General features: G+C 44.1%; 1 protein-coding gene across 3 annotated transcripts in view; it reads right to left on the bottom strand.

Annotated features, from left to right (window-relative positions):
• Positions 1-10,186: 10,186 nt before the first annotated feature.
• The window catches only part of LOC126251885 (collagen alpha-1(XVIII) chain-like), a 733,026-nt gene continuing 731,050 nt past the window's right edge, over positions 10,187-12,162 (bottom strand). For all 3 annotated transcript variants that reach the window (XM_049952585.1, XM_049952587.1, XM_049952586.1), the window contains one exon: positions 10,187-10,929. In XM_049952585.1, coding sequence (XP_049808542.1) covers positions 10,599-10,929 — 331 coding nt within the window. In that variant the 3' untranslated portion in view covers positions 10,187-10,598. The remainder of the gene's footprint in view (positions 10,930-12,162) is intronic.

Below are 12,162 nucleotides of genomic sequence, written 5' to 3'. Positions count from 1 at the left end.
TGCTATTTTGGGTCATCACTTGTCACATATGAAGTCAAGGATTATGACCTTCCATTGAGAAGACAAAACCACACCGACTTCCATGTCCTCAGTAATGCTCGTCATAGAGAAGAGGATGTAACAACACGACCAGAACATGAGGACTCACCAGTACTACCATACAAACGACCACTGACAAGATCTAGATCCAAAATGCTGTAGTGGGTTCCAATGAAAAGTTCTGAAACAGTAGGTTACTGTTCTTTCAGGGAAAGGGGCAATGTCACGAGCTGTCTTGTGTACAGTGTGGCATAATAATTAACATCGATGGTTAGCATGCTGCGAGACGCCAGTTCAAACCTCACCACCAGCAATTATTTGTTGTTTAGTATTTATCATTTCTGCAAGGTTCTTGAAATATCTTTGTAATGTTTGTGTATTCTGGAATATTCGATGTTCATATAAACAGTTGCACTCTCCGTGCAGGAGTTCAGTTCTGTTCTGGCTGTACATTGGTGTCTGTAATAAATGTGCTTTCAGTGCTAAGTGTTGCATTTAAGTGATGAACCTGCTTTTGGTTTGGATTCAAATGTGGCTACAACACGACAATATAAATGAACTGTGCTAGTCCTCTTGGCTACTATTTGTAAGTTAACTTGAGCTTTGTTCACTGTGCTAGCAACTGTTGAGTTTCCACAGAGCTATCATGGCACTCTGGTGATTGTACCAAAGCTTTTGCAGCACCTACTTGTCTAATTCTGAGGTGAATTGATTATTCGGAGTTGAATGCCACAATTCCATGTTGTGTCCATAGTTTTTAAAGGGAGGCCTTTAACAACAGACAGACAGACATCCACAAAATGAATGAAATATTTATATAAAATGCACTAGTTGATACACGGCCTTGCCGCAGTGGATACACTTGTTCCCGTGAGATCACTGGAGTTAAGCGCTGTCGGGCGTGGTCGGCTACTTGGATGGGTGACCATCCAGGCCGCCATGCGCTGTTGCCATTTTTCGGGGTGCACTCAGCCTCGTGATGCCAATTGAGGAGCTACTCGACCGAATAGTAGCGGCTTCGGTCAAGAGAGCGGTGTGCAGACCCCACGCCCCTCCTATCCGCATCCTCCACTGAGGATGACACGGCGGTCGGATGGTCTCGGTAGGCCACTCGTGGCCTGAAGACGGAGTACTAGTTGATATAATCGTAATACATAACTCGGAGTGTGATGTGAGTCGTTCAGTAGTTGCAGTGACAGGTTAATACCATCTGGTTCCGCTGCTAGTGTTTATTAGCTCAATCACTGGCTAGCTGTAGGAATAGTAGTGGCGTGCTGTAACGATGTTCTCTCACTGCAGATATCAGATATTCCAAGACCTGGGGGGGGGGGGGGGGGGGGAGCTCAGTCGGTGATGTCTTTAAAAGACTTGCCGATGGAGCAGTTGAAACCAGAGAGTTGTTTTTGAAGACGACGTCCTCTGGTTGTTCATGGAGCACCTGTTGCAGGTGGCGAGCACTGGAGGGGTCAGGCTTGCGGAGGCACTTCGGCAGAAGGTTTAAAATAATGTGTCGCCTTCTGCAGATATGTGAGTGGCGCACGGCGGACTGTGTATGGTCGATGAAGACACCATCAATTCTACATTCCATTCCTGTATAATTTTTATTGTTTGATAAAAATCTTTTCGACAGAACAAGACCAATATGCAAAACAGAAGAGATGAAGATGAGAGGAAGAAAAGTGGATGGATTACGTAGTATTCTGGATCAGAAACAAAGTGCGAAAATTTCGTTTTTCTGTGTATAAAAGCAGCTACATACCATCCACCGACCATGACATGATGTACGCTGAGTAAAAAAGGCAACAGAAAAAAAGCGCCCAGAAAATATGTCTCAAACAGCGACAATAATTCTTAAAACATGCTGTAACAAAAATAAATAAGATTAAAAAATCGCACTGATGATGGTGGTATTTGTCGCCGAAACTAATTTGGGAGAATAAAGAAAGAAACGAATAACAAGGCGTTTTGCATCAAGGCGGACTCAATTTCTGATATTACTGTTTTTCTATGCAAACACGGACCAAATGGAAGAGTTCCAAGATAAAATTATGTTTTGTAATTGGAATTGAACGTCTGATGATTTTACTAGACGGTAAATTACAGCGTCATCTGCAAAAAATCTAAGGGGGCTGCTCAGATTAGCACCTAGATCATTTATGTAAATCAGGAACAGCAGAGGGCCTATGACACTACCTTGCGGAAATCCAGATATCATTTTTCTTTGAGCCGTTCAGCTATTATATCAACTGAGTCGGGGGTTTGGCAGAAGGAACCAATTATTATTTTGGTACGGCTGTTGAGTATAACCTCTACCCATAGTAATTCGCAGAAACTATCTATTTCAACTTCATTACAAGATAAACTACTACCAACAGACACAAACACACCACCACCTACTTTATTTAATCCATCCTTTTTGAACACGGCTTGCGCCTCTGTAAAAATTTGACCAGTTTGCGTAACATTACACGTATACAAATTACACGTCTGGGCCTAAAATTGTTAGGACTATTATAATTTGTGGCACAGCTGAAGAAGAAAGTGTTTTGATTCCATTAATTCAACGTACACCGACGAATTTGTCTTTTCAATATACAAGATGACAATTACCACTAAAAATTGCTTTTGGAATAACCGTAAATAAAGCCCAAGGGCAAACACTTAACGTTGCCAATGCGCATTTAGGAAAACTGTGTTTTTCTCATGGACAGTCCTATGTGGCGTCCTCACATTCATCCAACCCATAAAATCTTAACGTTCCTGCAAAAGAAGGCAATAACAAAAATGTTGTTTATACAACTGTGTTAAGATTGTGCTATAAATAATTAACAAGAAATAAATTTTTTGTAGTTTTTCATATTTTTAACTAAGATTTAATATACAGGAAAACAACAGAAACACATTCATTATGTACCTATATAGCGGCGCTACATACATTTATACAGATGCACGTACCCAGACATTTAAAAATTAATGCCGTAGTTACCATCACTCAGCATAACAAAACTACTGATAAGCCAGCGCAGCCGCGGGTGACAGCCAGTCTATTTATGTTGAGGATAAGTTGACGTACTTGCCACGGTAATAGTTTCATGTCGTTGGGCAGTGCTGCATCCTTAACCATGGTAATGTGACTTCATGCCATCTGAGAGACTGACATGATGTTCTCCAAGACCAGAAAGATTGCTTAATATGGCTACAACTTATTACTTCGAAACTATAGCCATATAGCCACTCAGTTACTCACTGACAGTTCAGTTTTCTGTCCAAAACGAGGTGACAGCATGTAAATGGATAGTACAGGTTAGATAGACAGAGACAGAGACAGAGAGAGAGAGAGAGAGAGAGAGAGAGTTGTATAAGTTCAGAGTGGTGTCTGGAATACATTACTGGACTTTAAAATTGCTGCATCAAGAAGAAATGCAGATGATAAACAGGTATTCATTCGACAGATATATTATACTAGAATTGACGTGTGATTACATTTTCACGCAGTTTGGGTGCATACATCCTGAGAAATCAGTACCCAGAACAACCACCTCTTGCCGTAATAACGGCCTTGATATGCCTGGGAATTGAGTCAAACAGAGCTTGGATGGCGTGTACAGGCACAGGTGCCCATGCAGCTTCAACGCGATACCACAGTTTATGAAGAGTAGTGACTGGCGTATTGTGACGAACCAGTTGCTCGGCCACCATTGACCAGACGTTTTCAATTGGTGAGAGATCTGGAGAATGTGCTGGCCAGGGCAGCAGTCGAACATTTTCTGTATCCAGAAAGGCCCGTACAGGACCTGCAACATGCGGTCGTGCATTATCCTGCTGAAGTGTAGGGTTTCGCAGGGATCGAATGAAGGTTAGAGCCACGGGTTATAACACATCTGAAATGTAACGTCCACTGTTCAAAGTGCCGTCAATGCGAACAGGAGGTGACCGAGACGTGTAACCAATGGCACCCCATACCATCACGCCGGGTGATACGCCAGTATGGCGATGGCGAATACACGCTTCCAATGTGAATTCACCGCGATGTCGCCAAACACGGATAGGACCATCATGATGCTGTAAACAGAACCTGGATTCATCCGAAAAAATGACGTTTTGCCATTCGTTCACCCAGGTTCGTCGTTGAGTACACCATCGCAGGCGCTTCTGTCTGTGATACAGCGTCAAGGGTAACTGCAGTCATGGTCTCCGAGCTGATCGTCCATGCTGCTGCAAACGTCGTCGAACTGTTCGTGCAGATGGTTGTTGTCTTGCAAACGTCCCCATCTGTTGACTCAGGGATCGAGACGTGGCTGCACGATCTGTTACAGCCATGCAGATAAGATGCCTGTCATCTCGACTGCTAGTGATACGAGGCCGTTGGATCCAGCACGGCGTTCCGTATTACCCCCCTGAACCCACCGATTCCATATTCTGCTAACAGTCATTGGATCTCGACAAACGCGAGCAGCAATGTCGCGATACGATAAACCGCAATCGCGAAAAGCTACAATCCGACCTTTATTAAAATCGGAAACGTGATTGTACGCGTTTCTCCTCCTTACACGAGACTTCACAACAACGTTTCACCAGGCAACGCCGGTCAACTGCTGTTTGTGTGTGAGAAATCGATTGGAAACTTCCCTGATGTCAGCACGTTGTAGGTGTCGCCACCGGCGCCAACCTTGTGTGAATGCTCTGAAAAGCTAATCATTTGCATATCACAGCATCTTCTATCTGTCGGTTAAATTTCGCGTCTGTAGCACGTCATCTTCGTGGTGTAGCAATTTTAATGGCCATTAGTGTATTTAGCAGGAAAGTGGGGACCAGTAACTGATGGGGAAGATTCAGACTCAATACCCAAATATATTTCCATGTACGGAGTAGAATCGGGCACGCCCTTGGGTTGTAGAACAGACTACTAGCCAATCAGGAAGGTTATGTCAGGTGTCATATGGTGGCAGAACAAAGTCTGAAAGCCATAAGGAGAGAGAGAGAGAAGACGTCATGCTTCGCTGAGGGCTGTGTCTCGTCCGACACTGTGGTCACATCCCGCAGCGTGGTTCCTATCCCACATACTTCATTAGCTGCTCAGACGCTGCGTTGGGAACTTCGTCTGTCAGCGCTCTTTACCAAAACAAACAACTTTATACAGAAGTGATTATCCTTATTGGAATGTAAGGAACAAGAGTTGGTACAGGAATTCTTGACGTGAAAATTTTAAATAGGAAAAATTTTAAACCGAGATCAAAAAGTCCTGGTTCATCGTAGACTGGTAGCAATGTGTTACAACCGACGGGCAGATAACACAAGACAACGAAAAAAAAAATGTTTCGATGACTTTTTGACAGACATACCATGAAGCTAAGGAGTCGTCAATTTTGTAATGGAGAGAGTTGAGAGGGATAATGATTGTAGGGGGTGACTTAAGGATGAATACAGTGACCCAGTTCAAATAGATGTACGCTGCAGTAGTTACCCAGAGATGAAGAGGCTTGCACAGGATAGACAAGCGCGGAGAGCTGGATCAAACCAGCCGTCAGACTGAAACAACAGGCTACCTCTTGTACATCTCGATGAAGTGGCCAACATAGTCCCCCAACACACAGTTATCCCAGCGGCCCTCTTACCGTCTTTCCATTATTGTGATGTCCTAATTGCAAGCTCTCAATTTGTTCCTTACTGACATGATCTCAATTTTCAGGCAAAAAAAAGTGAAGGAGACTGTTCAAAGACTAAATCACGAGGCTCATCAAAAAGCCTAACTTCTTGAACTTTTGCCTGCAACAGAAATGTAATATGGATCCATCTTGTTGCCTAAGAGCTTCAGCAACAACCACCTTGAATGATATCTAACAAGGAGACCATACGGCAATCGGATTTTTGTATTTTTTTTATACTCATGATACGTGAATTTCAGAATGCAAATATCAATTGCCCAAAGCTGTCCGATGCAACTCTAAAAGAGTCACATGAAATTCGAGTTTGAAGTTTTCCGAGCGTCCATAATACACTAAGGCAAGGTGGTTATTTCGACCAACCGTATGGCTCTGTCGTAGAATGCTTGTCTGCCGTCTAGATCTACATCTACATACATACTCCGCAAGCCACCCTGTGGTGCATGGCGGAGGGTACCTTGTGCCGCTACTAGTCGTTTCCTTTCCTGTTCCACTCGTAGATAGAGCGAGGAAAAAACGACTGTCTATATTCCTCTGCATGATCCCTAATTTCTCGAATCTTATCTTGGTGGTCCTTACGCAAATTGTATGTTGGCGGCAGTAGGATCGTTCTAGTCAGCTTCAAATGCTAGTTCTCTAAATTTTCTCAATAGTGTTCCTCGAAAAGAATGTCTTCTTCCCTCCAGGAATTCCCTTTTGAGTTCCCGAAGCATCTCCGTAACACTTACGTGTTATTCGAACCTATTAGTAACAAATCTAGCAGGCTTCGATATCTTCCTTTAATCAGACCTGATCCCAAACATTCAAGCAGCATTCAAGAATAGGGTCCAACAGCGTCTTATTTGCGCTCTCCTTTGCAGATGAACCACTCGCCTTCCCTCCCACAATCCTCTCACGCTCGTTCCACTTCATATCGCTTTGCCACGTTACGCCCAGATATTTAAACGACGTGACTTTGTCAGGTAGCACATTACTGACACTTTATCTAAACTTTATGGCTTCGTTTTTCCTACTCATCTTCATTAACTTATATTTTTTCTACTTTTAGAGCGATCTGCCACACATTATACCAACTAGATGATGATGAGGTCCCATACTCCGAGGAGCGTAGGGAACGATGCGGGAGGTCCGCACCGCCGACTAGGCAAGGTCCTAGCGGAGGTGGTTTGCGATTGCCTTCCTCCGACCGTAATGGGGATGAGTGATGATGATGAAGACAACACAACACCCTGTCATCTCGAGGCAGGGAAAATCTCTGACCCCGCCGGGAATCGAACCCGGGACCCCCTGCGAGGGAAGCGAGAACGCTACCACAAGACCACGGGCTGCGGACATACAAACTAGAAATTTTGTCTAAAATGTGCACCCCATAAGTCTGCGCCCAGTGTTGTCTCATGAGCAAGTTTGAGAAAGTTTTCCAAATGTTTGTTACCGCGTGTCTCAGGCGAAACGTAAGTACTAGTCCGCTATTCGTCTACTGGGACGTGAGAAACCGCCTAAAAACCACACCCAGGCCGGCCGGCGATCCGGCGCCGGCGCGTCCCCCGTCATGAAAGCGGGCATTTTGAAGCGCCTAACTATTCGGGAAGCGTTCATATCGTTATCCCGTGTAATTTCAAGCAAGAAGCACGTTGGTTTATTTTGGCTGTGTGCCGATATTCTTCTGACAGGTATTATACATCAACAACTGTGTTCTTGAGGATCGATTTCGGAGTCGCTAGAGTCTGTCATGAAGTAAGTACGTATAACATCAGTGGTTCCATTACGTTTGCTAAGGAAGCTGACGATGAAATTTTTCGTTTGAATGTATGATTCTCTATTATACGCCTGTTAGTGGAAAAAGAAAGGTGATCAAGCTAAAGAATTTAACACTTACACAGAGTCCAATGAATCTTCGTGTTGTTGTTATTCAAAATGAATGAAAGAGCTCAACTGAATGAAATTTCACAGCACAGAATATGATAAATACCGCTGGCACGAGTCTACACTCAGCCCAATTTATATTATTTTATTGTCTCTTATAGCTGCATAGGATCACACTTCACTCCCAGTCACAGTATCTTCTCCCACGGTTTATATGGGAACTTCGGAAGGCACATTTGGAATATTTAGCTCTCCCCCCAGCAGAACGAAGCCAATGGTTGATAGCAAATTTCTACTGATGAAGTTTGCTAATCATGAATCTTTACTTTTTTCTATGATATTTCTGCGAGTAGTTCATGGCGACGCCAATTTCATGCAAAATGTCGTGCATTTGTTATTTTTTGGAAAACAAAACAACACCCTGTCCGGTTATTGATATAGGACGTCTTGGATCTCGTTGATACGTTTAGTTGTAAAATAAGACTATGAAAATAAAGTTATAGGATTAATTTGTAGAACTTCTCGTGAAGCAAAAATGAAGGTTTCTTTCCCAGAGCAAATCAAACTTTTTTAAGCAACTCCTTTGAACGATGTGAAAACTTCTTGATTACTGTTCTGATTGGGAAGTGTTGTTATTTCTAAAATGAATTTACAATGAAAGATTTTTACAGAGGACAGTGATTAAAGTTTGTTATTGACTAGTATACACATATATTATTACACATTATTCTGACAATAATTTAATTACAGCTTACAATACATATAATAAGTAACTAAAATAATTTATCAGTACAAAAAAGTTTTAAACACTACGCGACATACTTCACGAATCCGATATCAAGAAACGTTAGGTGAAAATACAATTGTCCTCACTTGGATGATGAGTATATTGCTGCACGCACATCATCACGTCGCGTGCCATCTGTAACATACTCCTGTACTAATCTTTACTTAATTTTATCACGGATCCAGCAATACAATTCCCGTGATAACTGCTAGTTATTCCTTGTGCAATTAGTTCTTGTTCGTTATGTGCAAGTGCGTAATCGAATAATTATTCAGTTGTACAGAAATCTCATTTTGAGATTTTATTCGGGTGCCGTTTGTTGTATTTCCTGCGTTTCTATCTGGCATGACTCACTGAAATAAGTGCATTAAAACGTCCAGTAGCAGATGGAATTTGTCTCTGAACTTTGTACAAACGTCAAACTCTATGACAAATTAATGAATTTAAATTCCCAAATCTTACTCGCCAAAATGATGCTCCTCACCTGAATCTCTGTGGCTTTAATGATTCTTTGCTTCACTTAACATGCACAGCTATATCAATTTGGAAAATTCTTTTTGTGTATGGGACTGTCAGTAAACAGGGTATGGGAATTACACACTCTGCTGTCACGTAGACCGATATTTGAAGCTGAAACTGTCATTGGCTGTCGTCATGTAGTTACATTTGGTTTGCACACAGAGATCTTCTGGCCGTTAATGTCGACTTTCACAAAACTGATCAACTACTTAGCGTTAAGGAGTTTATCAACTGTCTTCTCGAGGCAGAGTGTACTCTGTAAGGTCTTGATGTACAAATCCTTGAGATTACCAAGAATAGATGTCAGATCCGCCTCGCGACAGCCAAAGCAGTGACCAGTCGGCTACCGAGGCGATGTTTGTTATCACAACTAGTGGGTATTGTGAAAGTACGTCATAAACTGATTCAACCCAATTTTGAGATCCTGATGCAAGATAAAATTTTGGTAAGAGGAAGTTGCGGGGAGGGGGTGGGATTTTTGATACAGCCGTGGCTCTATAGTGCAATGTTGCAAGACTGCGAAGTTCCTAGGTGAAGACTTGGTGCACGAGTGGTAAGGCCCGTTGTGATTACGAAGGCTTTCCCGGCGTAATAATTGATAATATTATCCTCGGGTGTGCAGCCTGATCATAACGTCATCTTGACACAATATTTCCGCGGTCCAACTGGCCGCCATCTTCAGGTAAGAGGGCTGGTACACGATCTCGCCGGAACTGACTTCTCAGCGCAGGCGGCGGCCCCTATATAGGCCGCAGAAGGCCCACAACGCGTGCGCGAGGTGGTGTCGTAACTGCCCTCTAGCGCAAGTAAACATACCGCGCCGCCAGTGGTAAAAACAGGCGAAATCGAGATATCGCTATCAAAAATTGAAAATTATTCCGATGATCGAAACACAGACCGTTGTTTTTTAATGTTTGATAACACTGGGTTCCAAGTCTTACTTAAAAGATAACCCTTGTCTCTATTAATAAGATTACCAGATAAACGAATCTCTATGGATTCTTTTAAAACACAGTCCCAGTAGCAGGGGCAACCATTTGTGTCTCGTCATACAGCATTCTATGTCCCTCGGTGAGACAGTGCTCCGTTACTGCAGATTTCTCACGTTGAAGCAACCGTGTGTGCCGCTGGTGCTCAACACATCGGTCCTGAATGGTCCGGATTGTCTGACCAATAGCGAATCTCGATTTCGCCTGTTTCTACCACTGGCGGCGAGGTATGTTTACTTGCGCTAGGGGGCAGTTACGGCACCTTCTCGCGCACGCGTTGTGGGCCTTCTGCGGCCTATATAGGGGCCGCCACTTGCGCTGAGAAGTCAGTACCGGCGAGGTCGTGTACCAGCACTCTCACCTGAAGATGGCGGCCAGCTGGACGGCGGAAATATTGTGTCAAGATGGCGTTATGATCCGGCTATACACCTGAGAAGAATATTATCTAGTAAGGTCCATTTGGCACACAGTAGAAGTTCCACACTCACTGAAAAACTGTCTGCGTAATTTTAAAACACACTGTAAACATACTTTTGCCCAGTTTATGTAAACACTCGGGACACTCGCCGTGTGTCGATGATAGTCCGTGTCGATGAAACTTTGTTCGGCAGAGACCGAAGCTAGAACAGGAGAGACACCTGAGTTTTTGTTCACAATAGTCCTCTGGTGCAAGTAGTATGTGGCGTTATCGCCACGATTGACTTTAAGGCGACGCCTCGTTTGTAGCTTGTGGGGACACTACTCGCTCCTGCCGCTGTCCCCCTGCGATGGGACGGTTTCTTCCTTCTCGCGGACGCCTTCGCCGCCCTCTGCCACGCCACCGCCGCCGCCGCCGCTGCCGTCACCAGCGTCTGTCTTGCGGCGGCGCCGGTAGGAAAGCTGACTGGTGGCTTCTATGCAGAGTACGGCGAGGCGGCTGCGGCAGGGCGCGCGCGCCTGCTCCAGTAGGCGTCGCGACGCCAGAGACGCCGCCAGCCCCTCGCCGCCGCTCGACTGCCACGCGTTGCAGTAGGCGTCCGTGCGGCGCTCGCCGTCAGGCCTCGAACCGTGCCACACCATCTTGGTAGGCCTGTGGTAATTGGAAGAGAACAGTCAGCAAAGGGCAGTTGCCGCGAGAGGAGATAGTATTAATGAGCAGAATGAAAAAAAAAAAAAAAAAAGTTGTGGCGAATAATTCAAGAAATGTTGGAAAGGTAGAAAATTTTATTGAAATCACAAAAGGAGTACCATAGGGTTCAATTTTGGATCCACTGCTACTCCTTATACAGGGTGTTCATTTTACATTTACATCTACATTTATACTCCGCAAGCCACCCAACGGTGTGTGGCGGAGGGCACTTTACGTGCCACTATCATTACCTCCCTTTGCTGTTCCAGTCGCGTATGGTTCGCGGGAAGAACGACTGCCGGAAAGCCTCCGTGCGCGCTCGTATCTCTCTAATTTTACATTCGTGACCTCCTCGGGAGGTATAAGTAGGGAGAAGCAATATATTCGATACCTCTTCCAGAAACGCACCCTCTCGAAACCTGGACAGCAAGCTACACCGCGATGCAAAGCGCCTCTCTTGCAGAGTCTGCCGCTTGAGTTTTCTAAACATCTCCGTAACGCTATCACGCTTACCAAATAACTCTGTGACGAAACGCGCCGCTCTTCTTTGGATCTTCTCTATCTCCTCTGTCAACCCGACCTGGTACGGATCCCACACTGATGAGCAATAGTCAAGTATAGGTCGAACGAGTGTTTTGTAAGCCACCTTCTTTGTTGATGGACTACATTTTCTAAGGACTCTCCCAATGAATCTCAACCTGATACCCGCCTTACCAACAATTAATTTTATATGATCATTCCACTTCAAATCATTCAGCACGCATACTCCCAGATATTTTACAGAAGTAACAGCTACCAGTGTTTGTTCCGCTATCATATAATTATACAACAAAGAATCCTTCTTTCTATGTATTCGCAATACATTAAATTTGTCTATGTTGAAGGTCAGTTGCCACTCCCTGCACCAAGTGCCAATCCGCTGCAGATCTTCCGGCATTTCGCTGCAATTTTCTAATGGTGCAACTTCTCTGTATACTACAGCACCATCTGCGAAAAGCCTCATGGAGCTTCCGACACTATCTACTAGGTCATTTATATATATTGTGAAAAGCAATGGTCCCATAACACTCCCCTGTGGCACGCCAGAGGTTACTTTAACGTCTGTAGACGTCTCTCCATTGAGAACAACATATTGTGTTTTGTTTGCTAAAAAATCTTCAATCCAGCCACACAGCTGGTCCGATATTCCGTATG

Source organism: Schistocerca nitens, chromosome 4, assembly GCF_023898315.1.
Source record: "Schistocerca nitens isolate TAMUIC-IGC-003100 chromosome 4, iqSchNite1.1, whole genome shotgun sequence".
NCBI lineage: Eukaryota > Metazoa > Arthropoda > Insecta > Orthoptera > Acrididae > Schistocerca > Schistocerca nitens.
This window is presented reverse-complemented; position numbering and strand designations above follow the sequence as displayed.